This window comes from Aulonocara sp. 'chitande type north' Nkhata Bay, linkage group LG17 (assembly GCF_057382095.1).
Source record: "Aulonocara sp. 'chitande type north' Nkhata Bay isolate Kocher_YH1m ecotype deep benthic linkage group LG17, A_spYH_male_GT1.1, whole genome shotgun sequence".
Classification (NCBI taxonomy): Eukaryota; Metazoa; Chordata; class Actinopteri; order Cichliformes; family Cichlidae; genus Aulonocara; species Aulonocara sp. 'chitande type north' Nkhata Bay.
In genome coordinates, this window is record NC_141360.1 from 27,665,015 (window position 1) to 27,688,496 (window position 23,482).

The 23,482-nt window shown below is 39.9% G+C and overlaps 2 protein-coding genes across 7 annotated transcripts in view; one reads left to right on the plus strand and one right to left on the minus strand.

Annotated features, from left to right (window-relative positions):
- LOC147310211 (fatty acyl-CoA reductase 1) overlaps positions 1 to 15,004 on the plus strand; it is a 62,375-nt gene extending 47,371 nt beyond the window's left edge. Inside the window, exons 4-12 of one of the 3 annotated variants that reach the window (XR_015125852.1) lie at positions 389 to 568; positions 2,035 to 2,212; positions 4,161 to 4,205; positions 4,295 to 4,413; positions 5,664 to 5,731; positions 10,061 to 10,232; positions 10,322 to 10,465; positions 11,339 to 11,466; positions 11,674 to 11,813. Coding sequence is in view for 2 of the 3 variants with exons in the window: in XM_086269997.1 (XP_086126123.1) it covers positions 389 to 568; positions 2,035 to 2,212; positions 4,161 to 4,205; positions 4,295 to 4,413; positions 5,664 to 5,731; positions 10,061 to 10,232; positions 10,322 to 10,451; positions 11,339 to 11,466; positions 11,674 to 11,836 (1,183 nt within the window). In the remaining variant the exon portion in view is untranslated. Of the gene's footprint in view, positions 1 to 388; positions 569 to 2,034; positions 2,213 to 4,160; positions 4,206 to 4,294; positions 4,414 to 5,663; positions 5,732 to 6,291; positions 8,570 to 10,060; positions 10,233 to 10,321; positions 10,466 to 11,338; positions 11,467 to 11,673 lie in introns of those variants that run through there. The other 2 variants (XM_086269997.1, XM_086269998.1) reach the window with 2 other exon arrangements.
- Positions 12,294 to 20,247, minus strand: LOC147310212 (endoplasmic reticulum-Golgi intermediate compartment protein 2-like). Of its 4 annotated transcripts, none has more exons than XM_086270001.1 (13): positions 20,088 to 20,247; positions 18,944 to 19,074; positions 18,753 to 18,861; positions 18,601 to 18,647; positions 18,436 to 18,503; positions 18,305 to 18,345; positions 18,054 to 18,155; positions 17,812 to 17,907; positions 17,675 to 17,730; positions 16,574 to 16,672; positions 16,346 to 16,443; positions 16,097 to 16,259; positions 12,294 to 15,982 (listed from the first exon to the last, which is right to left on the minus strand). In XM_086270001.1, the coding sequence occupies exons 2-13, from the start codon at positions 19,047 to 19,049 to the stop codon at positions 15,816 to 15,818; spliced, it is 1,152 nt and encodes a 383-aa protein (XP_086126127.1). In that variant the 5' UTR covers positions 19,050 to 19,074; positions 20,088 to 20,247; the 3' UTR covers positions 12,294 to 15,815. The 4 variants fall into 4 exon arrangements, with proteins under 4 accessions (XP_086126127.1, XP_086126126.1, XP_086126128.1 ...); XM_086270000.1 differs by having other exon boundaries at positions 18,944 to 19,119; XM_086270002.1 differs by having other exon boundaries at positions 12,294 to 15,912; positions 18,944 to 19,077; positions 20,088 to 20,246.
- Between the last annotated feature and the right edge of the window lie 3,235 nt (positions 20,248 to 23,482).

Below are 23,482 nucleotides of genomic sequence, written 5' to 3' on the forward strand. Positions count from 1 at the left end.
TGTTTTTCCCCTCCTTCTCATTTAGTCTTGTTCTCTCTCCCTCTCTGTTTGATTTCATGCCTCTCTATCCCGCCGTGTCACTCTGCTCCGGCTTGAATTTTTTTGCAAATTCCTGCTCCTTTGCAAATTCATATTTGAATGGTACACTCAGTCGTCAGCAAACAAACGCTTATACATGCAAATACAAAGATAGTAGTAGTCTAGCAAACACGAACACACACACACAACGACTTTCCCTGCACACACTGAACCTGAGCACGCACACACAAACTTTTCCCTCCCACACAGACTCATTTGCACGACCTTTCCTCCCACATCTACATACACACACTCCCAGAGACGTGCAGTCTTTTTAACACCGTATGAATCTCTCTCTCCTCTCCTGCAGACACGCCCTGCAGCTCAACGTGATCGCCACACAGCAGCTCCTCAGCCTGGCCCAGCAGATGCATCACCTCGAGGCCTTCATTCACATCTCCACCGCCTATGCAAACTGCAATCGCAAGCACATTGATGAGGTCATCTACCCGCCGCCCGTCGAGCCCAAGAAACTCATAGACTCCCTTGAGTGAGTGGATGATGTTTTTGTTCACCCATGTCACAGAAATACTTCCACTTGGGGTTAATTCATGTGATGTGGAAATTAATCCCAAAGAAAAAGAGAAGTTGCATATTTGTGCAACAGCTGCAACCAAGGGAGAGACCGCGACAGGGCCTCCCAAACAAGGGATTGTAACAAGGTTCGCTCAAAAGATCAATAAATAGTGAGTGGATAAACTATTGCATCACTTGGCGAGTGTGTCAGAATCAAGCCCAGTAATTACGAGGAACGAACAAACAATGCAGTCATTCACAACACATCCAGCTGGGCCTAAACCACCCTGGGCACGATACCAACACAGATCTCATCCATTCACTTACATTCAGCAGTGAACCTGGACTGGGATAAAAGCAGGAATGTGGAGACACGAATTTCATGATTATGTGCCTGTTTTCACACCTGTGCACACATTTGGCCAACTGGCTGTCAAAAAAAGCGCTTTATTGTCAGATTGCGCCATGGAAGTTATTGCAAAAGTTGGGCAACATGCACACCTTTCCGTGTGAAAGGAGGTTTTCTTTGCTTTTAAACTGTTCATATTCATAATGTAGTCCAGGACTAACACCTCCACGTGCATTTGAAGAGCAGTAACAAAGACTCTCCCTACATATCAAAGGTCACAGTAATTTCAATTTGATTCATATAGCAACAAAGGACAACTACAGTTACCTCAAGGTGTTTTATTTGATACAGAGAAAACCCCAACAATCAGGTGACCCCTTATGAGCAAGCATGTGGCAAAAGTGGGAATAAAAAACTCCCCTTTAACAGGAAGAAACTTCCAGCAGAACCAGGCTCACGGAGGGGTGGCCATCTGCCGTGACTGGTTGGGCATGAGGGGAGGAAGACGGGACAAAAGAGACACTGTGGGGGAGGGGGGGAGGCAGAGATGCATAACTAATGATAAAAGACAGCAGATATTACACTAATGTCTGAAACGGCATGAAAAGGAAGTGCTAGGGTTGAGATGGGTTGATAGCGGCTTGCAGGGTGACTAAAGCAGCTTAAGTGCCACGTCCTACATAGATTTGTCATCAGCTCAAGTGTAAGGACCAGAGGTTTGGTTTAACTTTGAGAACATTGCCTAATGGAGTGTTTCCGTTGCATTTTATTTCATGCATTTATTTGGCAGTGCTTATAGGTGAAGTCGCCTTAACTCCTTTTCCCATAAAGACAACATGACGACCTTTACAGCATTCACAGGGTAAAGAGTTAAAATGCTGGTCTAAATGTAGTAAGCGTACATGACCTGGGGACTGTAAATTGCTTTTTCATAAACCTGTACCTTCTAATGTTCTTCTGCAAAACAAACCTGCTACCTATGTTTTTAAAAATTGTTTTTATCATAATAAATCTCAGACTGCACCAAAATAAGTGCTCAGTTATGTTGTAAATGGGTGCTTAGTGCTGAAGCTTTATGTCTCTGGCTTCAGGTGGATGGACGATGGCATCGTGCGGGACATAACGCCACGGCTCATCGGCGACAGGCCCAACACGTACACCTACACCAAAGCCCTGGCTGAGTACGTGGTGCAGCAGGAGCAAGACAAGCTCAACATTGGCATCATCAGACCCTCCATAGTGGGAGCCAGTTGGCAAGAGCCCTTTCCTGTGAGTTCACTGAATACTTTGCTCTCTTTAGAAATTAGCTACTTTTGCATAATTACACTTATATATGTTCTTTTTTTAAGTATTGACAAAGTTCCATGACCTTTTCTAGTTTTAATCTTGCTGAGAGAGAACTGACACGCCCACTATGGCTCACGTCTTTGTGAAAGAATTTCACGAGCCTATATGTCAAAGACATAGGACATAGTTTTTGTAAAGACGTGTACAAAAACGATGGATGCAGCGACTGATGTCAGTCATTGGGTTGTGAACACCTACATTTTAATCACATAAAAAAAATTGAAATAAAACAAAGCAACAAATTAAGAACTGTGGTGCTTGGATCCTCACAGAGTGCAAGTCGTTTGCTTTCCTATTTCATCGCTGGCTCATTTTCTGCTCAGAACGTGCCCCCTTTTTTGACTTGGTTGTTTCTTTGTAGGTGCATGTTGGACACCCATGAATGACGCGGACTAGTTTTTCTAGAATCCCTCCCCTCATTATGTGTCCTCCTGACACAAATTGAAATAAGATATTGATCAACCTAATCCTGCCCGGGTCAGTGCTGCTCTCCTGTGGCTTTTATCTTAAGTGGCCCTGGATTAAAGCAAATTGGCTAATGTCAGTGCTAAAGACCGGCGTTTTCCACCCGAGTCACCTTTCATCAAGCTAAACAGCTGCTGGGATGGGAGATTTTGGGCGGACGTCAAGGACAGAAGGGTAAATCGGAGGCTGTGGACTGAAGGCCGCTTCGCTAAGGACCCAAACATGAAAGCTGAAGAGTGCATTATTGCTGTCAGTCTCTGGTGGATTTCTTTATATGAAAACTTGCACCAGACTAATCAGCGTGAGCGAGATTGCTTCTCAGTAAATATTTAATTGAAATTATGTGATTTTGCATGGAAAGAGTTAAACTTTAAACTTGCCAATAATTATTCATTTTTTATAAGATATTTACTTATTCTTTCATTTCATTTTATTTTTTATATATATATTTTTTGCTGAGCGACTCCTCGTTAAAGCTATAAATATATCACTCAAGGCTGATGACTGCAGAAAAAGCCTTAGACTCGTGATGACATAAATGTATCGATTATTCAAAGAGATGTTCAGCAGAAATCTAACAGCCTATTCAGATTCTTCCCAATTTAAAAAACATGAGTTCATCTGAAGGACTAGCTCTGAAGAGATGATGCAGCATGAAAAGAAAACAAATACCAGACCAACACAGGAAAGTCCTTGTTTATGTGGAGCCAGGAAATGTAGGTCTTGTGTTTGTGCAGTGGGACTGTTGGTAGCTTCTGGCTCTGCCTGCAGTTTTAAACTCGGCCTGGCAGCAACTCTTCAAAAGACCTTACTCACGCTTGGCCCTGCAATCGCCTTGGCAGCCCGTGCCAGCAGGCGCTGTGAGGCGGGTGGGGGATGGGCAGAGCGTGTTTGTGTCGATGTGTTGTGTACATTTATAACCCCAGTATGCGCCTGTCATTCTGGGAGTCTGTGCTTTTAGAAATGTCCCATTTAACCCAACACGCTGTGCAAAATAAAAGCTGCATCTCCGTCTTCAGCTTGGCGTGAAGCCGACAGCCGATCGCCACGCTAAAAACACCCCTGGCCCCAGTGGCCTGCTCTTCTTCTGTGCACCTTATCTGCACCAGAACATATTATTAGAGCGAGGATAAGGCTTAGCTCTGCCCACATAATGAATCCACAGCCCCGCACATTAGAGACTGTTGCAGTCTATTACCAGTGATTTCATCCATTTTTAATGGTTTCTAATTGAAGCCGACAATCCCCGCTTCTCTGTTCTCCCACCGCAGGAAGTAACATAACCCCGAACAGCTGCTTTAGCGCACAGAAACACAACCACACGTGTGCTGCTGTTGGAATTAATCAATTAATGTTGATTCAGTCTCATTGCTGTTTTTCTTTTCTTCTCCGTTTCATGCCTCAGGGTTGGATCGACAACTTCAACGGGCCAAGCGGCGTCTTTATAGCTGTAAGTAAGACATGTTACCCTTGAATCTCAAAGCTCTTGGTTGCAGTGGCAAGATTTGGAGTTTTAAGATGATGTCATCCTGTGATAAGGCGGGAAAGGGTATCCTGCGCACCATGAGGGCCAACAACGATGCGGTGGCAGATCTGATCCCTGTGGATGTGGTCATCAGCCTCACTCTGGCTGCTGGCTGGTACACTGCTGTACACAGGTGAGTAAACAAACCCCAAAACTCAGTCCCTAAACTTAAAATGTCCTCCATTTGCCATAATGCATACGTTGAGGGCTTTCCATTAAAAACTTGTAGTTTCCAAGCGCACTTTAGGTATAGGGACAACGGCCAACTTGTGGGGATTTCTGCTGTAACCTGCAGATGTTTGGGCTCAATACAAAAGGCAAAACAAGCAAATAAACTTAAAGTTATGATCATATGACAATAGCTGCTTGCCTGCTCAGGCAAGTTTGGCCAGTCAAAGCAGAAGCTAGAAAGCTTCAGAAACCCAATCTCTTGTCCCTTTTCTAGATATTCTGCATAGTTTTATGTCCGAATATGTCGTACGTCTGTATATAGAGTAAATCTCCCAGGTTACTCTGTTTTACTTGGCCTCGGTAAACTGTGACATGGACAGAAGACATCTGTTATGAGTGGGGGTAATACTCTATGAACACCAAATATAGTTCAGGCACAAGCACCTGGATAGATGCTTTAACAGTGACTCTAAAAATAGAGTTGCATACATTCTTTGTGCAGCTATTTCCACCAGCAGCCCAACACAAACCTGTTGTCGCGGTCTTCCTGTGTGTCTTGTTAGTGAGCGTCAGAGTAACGGTAATACTTCAGTACTTTTATAACAGCCTGAGGTGATAAAAGAAGCTGTAAGTGTAAATCTAAACCTGGCCCTGATGTGAAGAGAACAATTGCACTGAGAACTTGTCACAAAAAATCCAGAATGGTCTGGGAAAATCAGTTAAATGCCAGATTTTGAAAGATTTTTCTGTTGATTCTTACCAAATTTATTTTGGCACTAACAAGAAGACACTAGTAAACTCAAGTGAGTCATTTCCACGCCGTGCCAGATGTTTTTCCCAGGGAGTGTCTGACTCATTGCTTCGCTGCAGTCTTACCAAAACTCAGAGGGTCAGATTTTCCATACGGGAAACAGAGTGCAGAGAAAATATGCAGCATCCACACCCATTTCAGACTGCTAAGAGAGGCTGATGAAAACACTTAACCTCTCAAATTTTGTAATGTACAGGCATTTGGAATGTTGTGCAATACCAGGCTTATGTACTTATTTTATGTGCACTGTAAGGGTTAAAAACACTGGTGAATAACAGTTTTAAATATAAGATCAGCCTTTTATATCAGCACAGTTTCACCACACAAACAGATAAGCTGGAATTATACACCAAATGCCTTCTACAGACATCATTATGACCTTCATCTTCCACACTTTGCAGACCTAAAACGGCCCTGGTGTACAACTGCACGACCGGCGGCATCAACCCTTTTCACTGGGGAGAGATCGGTAGGTACCCTCTTTGCTGTGCGGTAACACAAACCTGTCACTGCAGGCGGATATTTATAGAGCTGTTTTTGTCTGCCTGCCGGCATCCCGCAACACTGTCGTCTGTGTTCGCTTTCCTCGTCATAAATCAATACTCGGGTGTTGTGACATAATGTGTCTGTGATGTAGTTGTGATGTTTGTGGTGGAGGCTTCAAGAGGAGGGAGTCTGCCACCTGCTGGCAAGAAGCAGAAAATTAAGTTTTTGATGGATTTGGTGGCGAGTGAATGATGCAGGCTAATCTTAAAGCTTGTTTGCAATATGTTTGAAAAGTAAACACATTTAGTGTCTGAAGGCGGATTAAAGTGTTTTATTTTATACTTTCTAGTTGATTTTTGTTAACGATTATTTTAAAAGTCTATGTCTCAAAATGAATTCACAGAATTTAGGAAAAAGATTATCTATCTGCTTGGATTCCATGTGAAGAGTAAAAAACTCACATCGTTGCCCTCTGGGTGTGGATATCCGGCCGGCAGGATGTCGAGTGACCCTCAGATTAACAAGCACGCTCTCTTCACCAAGGAAATCGTGACCAGATGGCTCGTGGCGGGATTAGGTCTGATCACTGCGACTCATCGCGTTATGAAAGAGGAAGTGTGGACTCTGCACTCTCACTGGGCCAGAAGAGAGCTAGAAATGAAGCCAATTTAAAACAAGAGGATCAGAAGAGCCCCAGTAACACTGGACATCCCCTCAGAGAAAACAGATTTTTTTTTTTTTTTTTTTTTTTAGATAAATATGACATTAAGAAAAGAAGTACTCTAGTGCAGCTCAGTTTTGTTTGTTTTTTTAAATATTTATATCACAAGTGTCCCAGGTTTCTGAGAGCAGCTCAGTGTTTGCCACGGTGCTTCCAACCAGGCTGCAGGGAGCCAGGCCACAGCTGGCTGTCACCTCGGATCTGGTCATCTCGGTCCCTGGAACCACTACATTATTGTTGTCATGGAAACAAACCTTACAAGGCCTCATTTGCATGCCATGTGATGTAATGTCTGTGGTCACATGGCTGCTTCCTGCCGCTGGCCGCCACTGGATGCTGAGAGGAGGAAGAGGAGGAGCCACCCACGCTGCCCAGTGGGGAAATCATTGAATGGTCACTTTCTGCCTGATATCCTCCAGAGGAAACAGGGTCATGCCATGATTAAGGCCAGCTGAGTTTCTGGAAGTCTTGATCCTTGTATTAAAACCCTGTCCTCAAAGGACCTTTTATTTTCTTTGTTTACCTCTGAAAAGCACGCTTCCATTTGAACCATAGAGCTCGAATATGGAGGACCAAGACTGCCAAAAATTAAAAACAAAGTGTAAAAGCAGTCAGAAAGTAAACTAATAATTCATGAAACAAATGTACAAATTAATTATTAAAATGGGAGGGATGAATGAATAGAGTTAAGAACCCTTTTCCTGGCAATTCTTTAATGAGAAGGCTCATTAAAGTAAAGGATGCTGGAGAAGTGCATGCAACTGTAAACTGGAAATAAACCCTCTCCTACTTAAACCTCAGTCTGACCTGAAACTGAATTAAAATACACAGTCCAAAAGTTTCCTGCTGTCTTTTTTGTTTTGTTGTCTGAGTTTTACAGTTTACGATGCTGGTTACAGGCATTGATTAACACAATTTGCAAAATACCAAACAAAAGAGAAACACTGAACAATCGGGAGCGACCAGTTGCCAGATTATTGATTTTAAAATTTGAGAATTAAATTCGCTTATGTATATTAGTGTATTGGACCCACTTATCCCAGCACGACAAAAACCAACTTACTGTTATTCACATATGCTGTTAACTCCTCCATCCTATAAATCTCTAGTGTTATTTTCCACCACAATGATAAAGTTGGTACATCTTGTAATAGCCATTTCTTTGTTATACATTTTTTACTTGCAACTAGCAAGGCACTTAGTAAACATTTTATCTTTTTTTTTAAACCATTCCTGTGGCGTACATCCAAAAAAAATTGTTTTCCTTCCAAAAGGGAATGTACAGTTGAAAATTTCTTGTAGTGTTTCGTGAGTGTCTTTCCAGTAAGTCCTGATCAAAGGGCAGTCCCACATTATGTGAGCGTGGTGTGCTCGTTGGTGTCCACATTTTCTCCAACATACAGGGGGATTCCTGTCATAATGAGTCTTTTGGCAAGGGGTGATAAGAACCTTATCATAGTTTTCCATCCAAATTCTCTCCATCTTCGTGAGGAAGTGGATTCCACGTTCCCATATTTGAGTCCTCCTTCTCCCATAATATCTTCACATATTCAGTTGAGTGAGAAAGCTTATTTGTAAGAAATGTATACAAAAAGGAAAAGTGTTTTTTATTGACGTTGCCAATATATGCCTTTTTAAGCATAGCTATCAAATCTACATTAGTGTTCGACGCCACTCTGATTGTTGTCTTTATATAATGTCTTATTTGCAAGTATCAATAAAAATCCTGCTTTTCCAGATTGTATTTTTGTTTCAATGTATCAAAACTTATTAAGTTCCCATCTTTAATCAGACTATCGAATGTAGGTAATCCTTTAGCAGACCAACTTTTAAAACGTGAGTCCAATTTATTTGGGACAAAATCAGAGTCATACGCATACATTTAAATAAAGCCAAGTCCTGTTCCAATTTAAATTCCCTCACAACATTTCTCCATACATTAAGTTTACATTTCACCCAAGGGTTGTAGACCTTGTCTATATATTTTTGAATGTTTAAGTCCATCAGGACAGCTTGTATTGGAAAAGAAAACATGCTCTCCTCAATATTTTTCCAATGTGCTTTATAGCTTATATCACACCAGTTAATCACAGTCTTAAACTGAGCAGCCCGAAAATATTTTTTTTTTTTTTTTTTTTTTTTAGTGACTGCAGCCCCATCCTCCTGTCTTTTTTTGTAATTGTAAAGTTTTAAAACAAACCCTTGGTCTCTTTCTTCTCCATATAATTTTGTCCCGTTTGTTAAATTGGCTTTGATCAATTTGTACCAGTAGTGTTTGGAATAAATATAGTAATCTCGGCAGAATATTCATTTTGATTCAATTCGTGAGTATAAAGTTAGAAAGGGAATCATGTCCCATCGTTTGATATCATCTACTATTCTCTTTTGCAGGGAACCAAAATTCTCCTCAAATAATTTAGTTAAGTCTTTAGGTATGACAACTCTATTGAGCAACCAAGTGAGCTGGGGGGCTATAGTTATAGTTAAGTATTTGAGTTTTGGTCATATTAATTTTATACCCAGAAAGTTTCCCAAATTTTTGGCATAGATTCATCAGTTCAGGTAGGGAGCTTGTGGGCTGTTCTAGGTATATTAATATGTCATCTGCATAGCAAGCAAGCTTATGTTCCTGTTCTTTAATGTTTATTCCCTTGATGTCTTTGTTTTGTCTGATTGATTGTGCCAGAGGTTCTAAGTATAATGCGAATAAAAGTTCTTGCAGTAGGGTTAGTATATAATGCCTTCACCGTATCAATAATTCTATTATGTAAGCCAAATTTGGTCAAGACTTTGTAAAGAAAGTCCCAATTTACAGAGTCAAAAGCTTTTTCCGCATCGATATTCATAAGCATGGCTTTACTTTTAGATGTTTGTATCTGATTTATTACGTGAAGAGTTCTGCGTATATCGTCCTGTGTCTGCTTTTTTCTGAAAAGAGGCGAATGCTATGATCTCCCCTCTTAGCTTTTAATGCATCCCATAGTATTGGAGGTGACACTTCTCCGTTATCATTTATTTCAAGGTAATCTTTGAGTTCTTTCATTACTTCTTTCTTAAATGTTACATCTTTAAGCAAAGATGAGTTCAAGTTTCAAGTTGATGTTTTGGGGTATACGTTTAAATCAATTGTCAGATACAGTGGTTCATGGTCACTTATGTCTATTGTACCCATCTCACATGATTGGATTTTATCCCTATCTTTTCCAAACGTCATGTAAAGGGAATGTGGAGCTGAGTAATGAGAATAATCTCTCCATGTAGGGAAACGATTTCTCCATACGTCTTACGTCCTACCTCTTCAAAAAGCGCAGAGACTCTTTTATACAAAGTACTTGATTCCGGCATTCTTCTATTAGAGCTATCTAAATCCGGCCGCAGGCGAATATTCAGATCGCCGCCACAAATCAAGGGGCCTTGGGTTTCTGTCACCATTATATTAATAATTTTTTTTTTTTTTTTAAAGAAACTCTGGTCACTTCCTGGTGGTGCATAAACGTTCATTAATGTAACCAGTTTCCTGCTGTTTTTGTTTCCTGCTCAGAGGTGAATACGGCACTGAGACTAATCCTCCTCAATTATCTCGATTTGCAGAGCACCATGTGATGTCCTCCTTTAAGAGAAACCCCTTGGAGCAGGCTTTCCGAAGACCCAACGCCAACATCACCTCCAACTACCTGATAAACCAGTACTGGATCCTGGTCAGCCACAAGTTCCCCGCTTTCATCTACGACCTCTTCCTGCGCCTCTCCGGGCAGAAGCCGCAGTAAGACCAGCTTCCTTCTAATCCCACTTTTAGCCTAAAGAGAAATCAATTTGTGCCTGTTGTAATCTGCACCTCCTCCGTCTTTGTAGGATGATGCGCATCTTCAATCGCCTGCACAAGGCCATCAGCCTGCTGGAGTATTTCAGCAGCCAGGACTGGGAGTGGAACTCTGAGAACATGAGCATGCTGATGGGCCAGCTAACCCCTGAGGACAGGAAGGTAGGGTTAACCATGTACGTGGTGCAAATTTTGGACCAATAATACACCTTTTAGGGTCACATAAAGATGCAGGTGTTGAATAATAATAATAATAATAATAATAATAATAATAATAATAATAATAATAATAATAATAATAATAATAATAATATTATTATTATTATTATTATTATTATTATTATTATTATTATTATTATTATTCAGAACTTACCTCACCATCTAGTTATTTTATTGGTTTAAACTTTTTGGTCTTCATAATTTTATTTTACTTTATTACTTTTGTGGAGGATGGGGAAGTTGTCTTAATGGGTTTTTAACTTGCATGCTTGTTTTTAATTATGCTTGGATTAATATTAATGTTTTACTTTATTAGTTTTATAGCAGCACCACCTTGAAAGAAGCATACTGTATAAATAAAGTTTAGTTTGTGAAACACCTCTATGGAAGCCTTTTTATGCCACTGAGGGGGAAAAACAGTCGGGGCTTAATTGAAATTTCAAGTTATTATCTCACAAATTGAACTTCTCATTACCTAAACATTTTGAGATAATAACCCAAAACTTTGACTTTATGGATTGATTTAAAAAATAAAAAAAAAACCTAGTTGCAGAAAGAAGCTTCCATAAAAATTCTCCTTTTTGCAGCCGCACATGGAGCCTAAATTTTATAGATAACACTGACTCCAAAAATGAATCCATGACCTTCTCAGTACATAATGGTATTTCTACTTGTAAATAAGTAAATGAGCTGAGCACATCATGCACAACTGCAACAGAGCTCAAGACAGAAAACACTTGTGAACATGCACTTTTAGTCACAAAAATAGCAGCTTTTTTATTTTCAGTTTCTATTTTCAGTATTTTCAACTTCTGCCATCTTATTTGCAGACATTTAACTTTGATGTGCGCCAGCTGAACTGGCCCGAGTACATTGAGAACTACTGCATCGGCACCAAGAAGTATGTCCTGAACGAAGACATGTCTGACATTCCTGCTGCCAGGCAGCACCTGAGAAAGTAAGTCAACAAGCCTTCAAAAGTACAGGATTCAAGTATGTGTTTCCCCACCAGTTATCATTCTATTTTTGGAAGAATTTCACTGTGATAATTAATTAGGAAAACCTATGCACAAGCTTCCTTGTTTATCATCTCATTTACATCTTTAAGCTTTTTAAGAACTTGTATGTTAAGTCTTTAATCTGCTTCCCTCTTGTCTTCTTCCAGACTGAGAAACATTCGCTACACCTTCAACACCCTGCTGATCGTTTTCATCTGGAGGGTGTTTATCGCCCGCTCCCAGATGGCCAGAAACATCTGGTACTTTGTGGTCAGCCTCTGTTTCAAGTTCCTCTCCTACTTCCGTGCATCCAGCACCTTAACCATTTGAGTCTTCCTCACCGCCTCAAGCCAGAGTCAGCAGCCCTCGCCTTTAGCTGTCAGCAGGAGGAAAACATCCACTGTGGACACTCTAAATCCTTCTTAATGTGGACAAGCGGGGCTCTGCACACGTGGGGGTGGCAGTTATGTGAAGAAGAAGGGAAAAATGAGGTCTACTAGCCATGAATTAAGCATTCAGTTTGGATATCTGTCATCGGTTTGTGCACTCTTCAATCTCCAACCCCGTCCAAAAAGAAGTGTTGTCATTCATTTTGTACCTACTGTTTTCGTCTCAAAGTGGCCAATTATATATGCAACAATAAGCCTTTCGTGTGATTTCCATTTTCTTTTCCACCCTCTTAAATCTCAATACATCGCCTTGCCTTGTAAGTACTTTTTTTCATACTTGAATAATACTGGCACTGCATCGTTGGAGGAAAATTTCTATGAGATCATTGTAGTTCATGTTTGTTTGTTTTTTTCGGTTTTGTTTTTTTACTGTGGGGATCTCCAGTTCTTGTCTTCAATACACGGGTGATTCCGATATCTGTATGTCTTTGCAATGAGTGCATCTACTGCCTTTTTAACATCCCCAAAAAAAACTCACCGGTGGTTTTCCATCTTAATACCGATCTGAAGTATATTAAGAATAGTATTAAAGCTAAACTCAAACTACATGAGTCACCTATGGCTACAAATACAGATGCCACCTTTCCTATTGTTACAGTTGTCACTTATTTATGACCACAGATGTTGATGTCCGTGCGTCTTGTTTGAATGCTCATCCACTTTTTTGCCTGTTTGTACAGCAGTTTGTACTGAAACTAAGTTTACTACTTTTACATCTTTATACCTGCGCCAAAGGCTAGTCCGACTATATGTGGTAGACCTTGGCTGTGTAGAATTTATAAATAAGAGTAAATCAGAGTGAACTTTATTTGTATAGCCCAGTATATACTGCACATTGTTTCCCAACAGTTTCTAAGCAAACTGTAAGAAGACAACTCCCCAAAAGGTTAGCACGTTAGGGAAAGATATTTCACAGGCAAAGCAGGAGCGAGTGATTCAGTTAAAATGGTTCAATGCCTCATAGTATAGAAGATGAAAGTTGAAGACCATTGCAGCTACTTGCAGCAAAGGAGCCTGAATTCATGCCCTTGTTGCAAGTGCACAACACAGTGGAGGTTAAAAAGGGAAAAAAGTGGGTCTATTACTGAGCCCTGAGGGATGTCTCGCCTTATAAAGTGAAGTTGGAGAGGGCAGTTTGGTGTAGTATCAAGTCAGAGTGGTAAACATGAGTTATATTTGAGCAGTGGTACCCATTCAACTTATCCAGAGATGTTTTCAGTGCTCCTGAGATATTAATTATGATTTAGTGATCAGAGTAAAGTGTCATCTGCATATGAGTGAAAAGTCATGCCCCAATTTCAAGTAATTCTTCCTAAAACCCTAAATACAAAGCCATAAGAGATGCCTCACCTCACAGAATGGAGAAATGGACTGCTACGACAAACTGATCCATTTAATAATGCATATTTAAAATGATCCAATGGAAGATGAAAGAAAATAAGTGGGCCTTGTACTGAGCCCTGAGGAATGCCACGCCTTACAGCGTGGGGTTGGAGAGGGCAGTTTAATTGCATAGAAAGTCAGGTCACTTGAAATCCTGAGGAGACCTCACCAGCCTTGTCACAGTGGTAAACATGAGTGAAATTTGAGTTGGCAGTACCCATTAGGTACCACTAAAAATCTAAACTGTCTGGATGAAATTATTGCCTGCTGCACAACAGAGTGCACTTTTATTTACCAAACCAAACAATTTTGGGGAAATGGGTCAAATTGTTCAGAAGACAATGTCCGATTTTGAGGTTCCTATAAATACAGTTGTTATATCTCGAGCCCTGGTTTTTCAAACACTGCTGGAAAATTGTTTAAAAAAAGATTTTTACCACTGTGATTTTAACATTATGTTAGTGCATAAGAGACACACACACTACAACTTCAGTAGATCCAAAGAAAATGGAAAGAAGTAGTTGCTGGGATGTCCAACAGCTTGCAGTTTAAAAAAAGAAAAAAAGGCCCACACCTGTGCAGATTAAGGCTCTTTTCTCTTCTGATTTCTGGACGCAGACTAAGATATCTAAAGACTCGTGAGGTACTTTTAAATCACATACAGTGTGAATATGAGGCTTCTGCAGAATAATTAATTTAAAAGTACTGGTTAAATTACAATCTAAGCTGGCATTGTATCCCCAATGCCAGAGTACTTCAGCTTCATCGTCTTAAAGGGGCAGGGCACTGAGCAATCAGAGTTGAGCTGCATCTGCATATATATGTGAAAGTTCATGACCCAGTTTCAAATTATTCTTCCTAAATTGAGTAAAAACTAGATAACTGGACCAAGACAGAGCCATGAGATATGAGTCCAGATTTATATTTAAAAAGTCCCAAGTAAAGGGCTGGGAACACGTTAAAACTCTACTGGCATTACATCCTTTCTGCATATTTGGAATATCTGTAAATAGATGCTTGCATATTATTCTTATAGATTACCAAAAACTTTTATTTGACTGTTGATTTATTTTGGTTGAGTGTCTTCAGAGCTTCCCACAGAGTGTACCAAAAGTGTGACCGGCTGGTATGATTTTTACTGAAAGAATGAGACAGCTGTGTACAGTATGGTATATGTTGCAAGGCATTACTCTTGACAGAATTAAAAATACTTAACAGTGATGAGTCTTTATGGGAGAAAAAGGGACAAAACTAAATGTTTATGCAAAGCCCATGTCTGGTGAAATCATGATAACCGTCCTCTTAATTTCAGACCCGAAACGTCGTACAAGGCCTGCACGATGAAGCAGTTGCATCAGATTGTTCTCAAAGAGCTACAGGGCTATATTAATGATGTTGTCAGTATGGAGTTTTGCTCTTCTGTGTGTCTGTCTTGTCTTCTTTCTTTTTTTCTTTTTTCTTTTTTTTCAAACGCAGAGCACTGTTGGTGCCATAAACCCCAGACTGGAGCTACTGTTACTGTATGTAACAAACGGCATCACTTAATCAATGACTTCATGTTTCTTCTGGTGTCATTTGCAAAACGTCCGACTGCCTGTATTCCCTGCTCTGACAACACTTTCAAGTCTGCTTGGCAAAACTGAAATAAACTCGAAGAGTAAAGGTGCACATGTGCTGCAGTCTTTCATGCTCGCCTTCCAGCTCACTCGTTCATGGTTACAGAGGAGAAAATGAAAATCGAAAGATATATTTTTCCTGGAACCACTTCAGTTCTGACCAAGCCAGCTGGCTGATGATCAGTTAATCAAGCAGGTTTGATTAGCAGCTCCTGGAAGCAGTAAGGGCCTATTTAGTGACACATTGGCTCAATTTTTGTTAAATAAAGACTCATGTCATGTGGTAGACCTGCTAAAGACATTCTTGACTTATTGAAATAAGTCAAATAAAATAAATAAGTCTTCCTTATAGAGGATTGCTTAATAGGCAACATGACACTTGCTCAGTCATCCTTCTTGAACCTGACTGCCATCATTTCATGGTTTACCTGTTTAAAAACCATCTGCATGTTATTTCATTTAGGAATCAACTTTTATTTGTTTTGGGCTTCTTTTTTTCTTTTCTTTTTTTTACACTTTAATGCTGTGAAACAAACCAGCGGTGCTAATGACCTCCTGGGAATTTAAACTTTAACATAACTGTCAGCATCACCGTTATCAAATGTGACCAGAGTCACAGGGTACACATTCTCCTACAGTGCAATAGTTAGTGCTAACTCTACTATTTTTTTTATGTTTTTGGTCATTTGGAAGAAAAACATTGTGATATACAGTACGGTAATGCTGGCAATGGAAAAACCTTTATAAACTCTAATAAATAAACAAATATCTGAAAATCCGAACTCAAGTTTCTGATGAGAAAGCAGCAACTGTGATCATTATTTGTCGGGTCACCCGTGCAGGCCGAGGAATCGGCGTCTACTACCGAGGGGGATTGTCAGCCAGCAGAGGAGTATGGTGGTGGTTCAGATTATTCATCTGGTGCAGCTGTGCGTCCTGGTTTAGCACCTCTCCGGGCCTGTAGAGTCCCAGTTTGAAGCGGCAGCAGATGACATCAAAACAGAAGCCAACGAGCCCGTGAAGCATCCCTTAAAAGTGAGAAGAGCACAGTAAAAAAAAAAAAAAAAGAATAAAATAACTGCATGAATTCAAAGCTAGAACCATATTTAATTGTTTTGCTCTAAATGTCCAAGCCCACTCGCCTGTGGTGGAGAATATGCCCCCGATTATACCACACAGTCGCACCAGGAATTGCCAGAGCGGCATATGCTGCTCGCTGACCGTCACCATCAGAGAGCTGGTGTCGTACTTGACGAAGATGCCGGAAACACCGTGACTGCCCGCGGCGTGGTTTATCACCCGTTCCTTGGCAGCAGACATTGTGGTGGTTAGTCTACTTGCTGTCACAACATTGGGCTGTGTTTAAAGCTCTGCGCTTAGCAGCTACTCACTCGCTCAGTCACAGAGAACTGGTGTGTGTCTGCGGATATCTTGTATGTGTTCAGTTTCGTGGGCACCACTGTAATGAAGTACTGAAACATCTGGTTATCTGGGATGCAAGCACACAGGAAACAATAATTGAGGGTTTTATGAAAAAAAAAAATGCACTCATTCATTCAATGGAAAATCCTTTTCAAATGTTTCCTGCATGTTTTATCCTCTGAAATCATGTAACTTACTGTTATATGTGATTTTCTCTGTGCCGTCCAGAGGATTGATGACGCCTGGTAACTCCTCCCCAAAAGATAAATGGTCGATTCGATGGGAGAAATTGTACGCTGTAATGCAAAGATGAGAGAACCCTCAGATTCAATCAAGGCTGTGGACAATCATTCTAACTAGTAGCAGGACCTTATAAGCTCGATTTCCTAAGGCTCTCATCTGGCCAACTTTGGTCTCTTTTAGTAACAGAAAAACACTTTTTATCTCCAATGCCATTAAATCTGGCTCACATATTTGACATCTTTAATGTTTTCAGGGGTTTTTGTTAAATTATTCCCTATTAAATGTGTAAGAACAATGCTTAATACACTCACAGCCACTTTTTGAGGTACAGCTGTTCAACTGTTTGTAAATGCAAATATCTAAACAGCCAATCACATGAGAGCATGTAGACACGCTCAAGATGACCTGCTGATGTTCAAATCAGAATATGGAAGAAATGTGATTTAAGTTGATCTGAGTATTCCAGAACCTGCCGATCGACTCGGGTTTTCCCACACAACCATCTCAAGAATGTTCCCAAAACTAGAAAATAAGTAGTTTGAGCCAGTTCTCAGAAGGAAATGACTAGAGCACAAATAACCCCACGTTACAACCAAAAACTGCAGAAGAGGATCTCTGAATGTGCAACATGTTAAATCATAAAGCAGATGGGCTACAGCAGCAAAAGACCACATCAGGTGCCACTTCCTGTCAACTGGAAACTAAGGCTACGACTCACACAGGCTCACCAGACCTGGAATTTCAATTTCTGCTGCAATATTCAGCTCACAGTTTGGCACAAACAACATGAAAGCATGGATCCACACTGCCTTTTATCAAATCAGGCTGCTGTTGGTAATGTAATGGGATATTTTCTTGGCACGCTTTGAGTCCCTTAGTACCGTCTAAACATTGTTTAAATGCCACGGCCTTCCTCAGTATTTATTGCTGAATGCAGAAAAAGGGAGAGCTGAGGGGAGCACCGATTATGGTGACAGATAATGTTCCCTGGTCTGCTTGTAGATTATAAAAGTGTGTAATTAGAAGTGTTATTAGAAAACCAGATTTTAACTTACTCTCGTGGCTCACAAAAGCTGCAATGTGTGCATGGCCCTGAGGATGGTGAATGGGCCTTAAAAAGATCAAGAATCACTATTAGTCTCCAGCATCAGAAATGTTTGTCTCATGCTTATTACGCTACAGAGGTTCTTACTTTCCAACAGTGATGTGCAGGTTTCCTGCTACCTTGTTGACGTAAACGTGTCCATGTATCCTGCAGGCATTGAGGGGCTCCATGGAGGCATCCTCCCTACGCACATAATGTTTGAGCACATCATTTTATTATAACAGACTCTAAATCCATCACTCTAAATCCAGTGGGCACTTATGTGTTTGCCTTTTTGTAAAATGAATGGAGACGTGATTATTAAAAACTATTTCCCATAGGAGACTGACCGTGGTGGCAGAGCAGTAGGAGCTCCTTTCAGGAGAGTTTTGTAAAGGACTTCCTGCAGAGCGTGCTCCTCTCTCAGCCTGTTCTGTATGAGAAGCAGCGTCCTGGAAAACAAACAGACTGCAGAACTAGCTAAACAAGTTTAAAAGCTTTCAAACAACAAGAAATCTCTTATAACTTGATAACCAAATTTTAGGCATTACCAGAATTTTGTATTTTTTCAAACTTACTGCGCAACTGCACAAAACCTTACCTTTGCCACAGTCTTTGTTGCGGGGTCAGCTCAAAAATAACCTGCTCAAAGACACAAACAGGAGCGTTTGCTTTACAGAAGCGACACCTCAGAAATGACCTTAAGGTTTTTCAGACACATGCTTGACTCACAGGTTCATACTGCAGGCCATTAGATGTGATCATGGTTTCAGCCAGGTCCAGAATATCTGCTCCCACATCTACAATCAGAGATGAAATATGTGCGCTAATGTGATGTAAGCGCTTCAGGTAGCAACTTCTCCACATTGACAACGGCAAACAAGGTGAGATACTCACGCTGGCATTTCATGGCGACTGTTATGTCAATGTTTATTCTCAATTTACTGAAATCAGGATAAAAAGATTACCGTGACATCATACTGTAAAAAAGAAAAACAGACTGAAGTCACAATTAATTAACATTTAATAACCTAGTAATAACATCTCACCTGGAAAAATCCTTGTCGACCGAATATTCATACTTCATCCAAGTCTCTCGATAAACAAAGAACTCTAAGACAGCCAGAAGTGCCATGGCACTAAACGCTAAAAGTGACACTGTGGAGGAGACAGATGAGCAGAGAGTGTTACTCCTCCCTTTTGCTGCTCCTGCTGTCTTGTCCTCGCAGGGACATCTCACCTGTTCCTCCTGACGCCGATGTCTCCACGTAGCTCTCTGACACTTTGGGGAAGGCGTCCAGCTCCTTCACCAGGCTCAGCGCTTTCTTTCTTGACAGACGCCTCATCTTCAGGTTCACAGCAGTTCTCCACCTCCTCCACCACAATTAAAACAAGCCTCAGATTAACACAGTACACCTGTTTAATGCAAACATGTTAAATCAATATAATCGAAATATATCGAACAAGTGGACTGAATGCAAAAAGGCTGAAGGAACAGATCAGGTAAAAAAAAAAGATTACAGTTATAATAAAAATAATGAAATATTAATGAACCTTTTGGAAAGAAACTCTTGGACCAAATGCTAAACACTGGATAAAATAATAACGTCAAATTTATTTGAAACTTAAGTTACTTGTGAGTAAGTCAAAATGTCAAGACAACAAGCATAAGTTTTGAAGCAATAACCTGAAGTTTTCTGGACACCTAAAAAGAATTGTGGCAGAAACAAAGTTCCATAGAATTGTTATTAAAAACAATTGTTGTAAAAAAACATGGTGATTATCAAAATTATCTCACTACAAAATCAAATATTTATTTAAACAGAACCAGAAGTATTTTTAAGTAATAATCGCTAATAATAATAATATATTATTATTATAAAAAATCAATAAATAATAATACATTTCTTTTATTATTTTTATTTATTCTTATTATTAATGTGTTTATTTGTTTTTTGCATAATTTGTTTAAACCAGGCTCACTTTTTCTACAACAGCAATGATAATAATAACAATAAAACGTCATTTATACCATTACATTAATGATTACTTTAGTTATTTGTCCATAATAATCCTTTTGAGCGAATTCTGTTTAATGAAATACTGTGAATATATCACTGATGCCGACGTTAATGGCTGCTAATGTGAAAATATCTCACTCACATCACATATATTATTATATCTTTTGTCGCATTACATCATCGAAGAGAAACGGCAGAGTAGTAAAAATATGAATTGACGCTGTTTGTATGCAGAAATGTCCCGGGAAAGTATCGATAATAGATGTTTTATTAGGCGAAAGCATCACATTTAACGATCATTTGAAACCAGACGTCCATCACTAGCGTAACAACACCGTGCCGATTATTTTTTTTAGATCTTACCTTTTTTGGTCATCTAGTTAGACGTTAAATCTTGACGCAGAGTCCCTGGACACCCGTTTCCAGCAGCTGCCTACTGTTTAAATCATACCTGGCAGATTTTTCTACACCTTCATCCATGATGCTAACACACAGGGGGGCGGGGCGCGCTGGCTTCTGCCTCGTTTCGTCTCGTCGTGACGTTTGCAGCGTGCGCGCGCTGCCCATTCACGCCCACGCACAGTAAGCGCACTTGCGCTCTTCAATCAGGAGGTGAAGCTGTAACACCATAATTCAGCATACAGTAAAATCACATAAATGAAATACTCCAGGCTTTAATAAATATTCAATATGTGTACGTGTGTATTTTTTTTTACAGTTATATTAAATTATTTTAATAAATAAAAACACTAAGCCTAAAGCTAAGTAAAACTAGATTGATAGAACTACAGTGAAAATTGTTGGGTGTGTAAAAACCAAGAAAAAAATGACAGAAATGTGTATATTTACATACATATGCACATTGAACACATCACTAGCTAATTAAATTAAAATTATCAGGATAACTAGCCAGCATACTGAAGCTTTTGGTACATAGACTATGCTTATTTGAGGATTTTTGCATGTCTAAATACGCACATGTTGGAATGTTTTCCCATTTTTGTCTCATATAAGATTCTTTTTTTTGCATTGCATTCTTCGTTTCATGATGTTTTCAGCTGGTGACATGTCTGGACTCCTGGCAGGGCCGTTTATTACTCGGACTCTTCTACTACGAAGTCTCGCTATTGTAATAGAGGCAGTATGCGGCTTAGCATTGTCTTTCTAAAAAAAAATGCAAGATCTTCCATTAAAAATATGTCACATTTTAGCTTCTTCTTGACATGATAAAACTTTAACTGGCATATGTGGCATAATGAACTGATGTTCACAGATGATGAGTTTAGAAAGTGTTCCCGGGAACATGCAGGGATTTTCATGACAAAAACACACCCTTTTTTAAAGCATTGCTTCCTGAGGAACCAAAGGTCATGGGCACCCAGTATTGCTTTTCAATGGTGTCCCTTTCACAGAGATTTGTCTAGATTTGTTTTTCAGACTTTTTCAAATCTTTATTGCATTTATTATCTTCATGTCTGTTCATCTGACTTCATGTAGTATTTATTCGCTTGTCCTGATAATCCTGTTCTTTAATATGCATGTTATAAAATCTATAATAATGGTAACCTATACCTCCATTACCATGTTTCCTTATAATGCCTTCAGACTGTCACGTTCTTTTCCTATTTACACATTTAATAGATGTTTATGTGGTGCTCATAGTGATTGCAATGAAACTCAAAGTCAACATTTTCGTCTGTTTCAAAAAGCTGAGTACACTGATTACACCTTATTCTGCAGAAGAGCTGTTCATGTCCATCCATCAGCACCAGCCTACACTCACAAGTGTTTATTAACTTCCAGGAATAGTGTTTACGTGCATGCGGTGGATCTGCACACCAGACATGAAGCTGCTCACACCGGGGCTGACGAGAGAGAAAACCTATAATAGGAAGCACTGATAGTGATCTACTACAAACAAGGCTGTGATTATCATCCTGAAGACAAAGGGGATGTTTACACCTTGGTGCATGCTTAAAAATGCACAAAGAAGAAAAAAAATGGGCAGAGATTAGCAGATAACCTCACATGTGTCTTCTGTGCTGTGAGCACTCTGGAGCCTCTGCATGCACCAAGGCTGCTTGACTATGCAGAGTAGCACAGATGGGCGTGTGGGGGGATGGGTGCTGTCAGCTCACAGATCAAGCTGTGGGTCGGTGGTCCCATTGCTATTCACCACAAAGCACGTAGGGCATGTCAGACACGCTCCATGGAGACATACCAGGGCTGGATGTTGTGTTTTGATTTTTTATTTAAGATGCCTCTGAGCCGTCTGCCACCAGGCTGGAAAACGCCTTCTGAAGAGATCTTCACAGTGAAGACAGTGCAGGAAAGATAAAGACCGTGTGACACACTTACATTTTCTTGCCTTTGCAGCTCATCAGCTGTGTTGTGGATTTACAGTTAAGTCAGTGTTGATAGCGCATATGCATTGATATAGGTATTTAATGCTATTTGCAATCAGAAAACACTTTTTATCCATGTATTGTGGACATTTTAATTGCATTATTTAAAGATGCAACACCCAGTATTGCACAAAATAACTCCCCCTACATTTAAATGCCTTATAAGTGGCTGTGCATCAATTAAGATATAAGCATGCTCTGTGAAGCTTTAAGGGTCAGACCATCAAGTGAAGATAACTTCTTTTACATGGTTCTGAATAGAAGAGAATAGCATTAATGTACAATAAGCTCCATGCCAACTGTGCAGGAAGTTATATGCTTTGTTTCATATAGGGGGTATTGTATTCTGTAAGAGGGCTGTTGTGATTTATACAACTGAAGATTGTCTTAAAGCTATCCAAACCTACCTGTCCCAAAAAGTAATTGACTGAGCCACACCCAGGCCTAATTACTGCCAGGCCTGTTGAATCAAGAAATCATGTAAATAAAACCTATCTGATGAAGGGAAGTAGGCTAAAAGATGTCAAAACGCAACACACCATTGCTGCGATCTAAATAAATTCAATAACAACTGGGAAACATAGTCATGGAAAGGGATACAAAGCCATTTCTAAGGCTTTGGGACCCTAGCGAAACACAGTGAGAGCCATTATGCACAAATGGAGAAAACTTGGAACAGTGGTGAAGCTTCCCCTGGAGTCACTAGGATGCCAAAATGACTCAAAGAGTGTATCAATGGCTCATCCAGGAGGTCCGAATAGAACCCAGAACACCATTTAAAGAAATGCAGACCTCACTTGATTCAGTTATGGACAGAGTTCATGATTCAACAATAAGAAAGAGACTGGGCAAAAATGGCATCCATGGGAGAGTTCCAAGGAGAAAACTACTGCTGAACAAAAAGAACACAAAGGCTCGTCTCACATTTGCCAAAAAAAAACAACAACATCTTGACAATCCCTGAGACTTTTGGGAAAATGTTCTGTGGCACAGCTACTTATTAGGTTTAGGCGGAGATTACTTTTTCACACAGCGCCAGGTAGATGTTTCCCTTAAAATGATCATATAAAAAACTTTATCTAAAATTAGAGTTTGTTTGATCTGAAATATTTAATATTTAAATAAAATCGGGAAGGTGAAGCTCAATAAACACAATGAATATATCCATATTAAAATGTAATACGACTAAAGAAACATCTTAATATGGTAAAATAATACATATAGCAGATTATGGAGATTATTTCATCAGAATAATTTAAATTACAGGCTGATTTTTCGCTTTTATCCGATTGTAGCATAACGCCTAAAACCAAGCCCTTTATGTCATTCCTTTGTTGGAAAAAAGTTTGCGTC

Excerpts from the sequence above, each read along its gene's own strand:
- LOC147310212 (XM_086270001.1), bottom strand. The coding sequence starts at position 19,049 with ATGAGGCGTCTGTCAAGAAAGAAAGCGCTGAGCCTGGTGAAGGAGCTG. Across the intron at positions 18,862-18,943 it reads ATCGGCGTCAGGAGGAACAG|TGTCACTTTTAGCGTTTAGT; the intron begins GTGAGATGTCCC and ends TCTCCTCCACAG. Across the intron at positions 18,156-18,304 it reads CAACAAAGACTGTGGCAAAG|GACGCTGCTTCTCATACAGA; the intron begins GTAAGGTTTTGT and ends TTTGTTTTCCAG.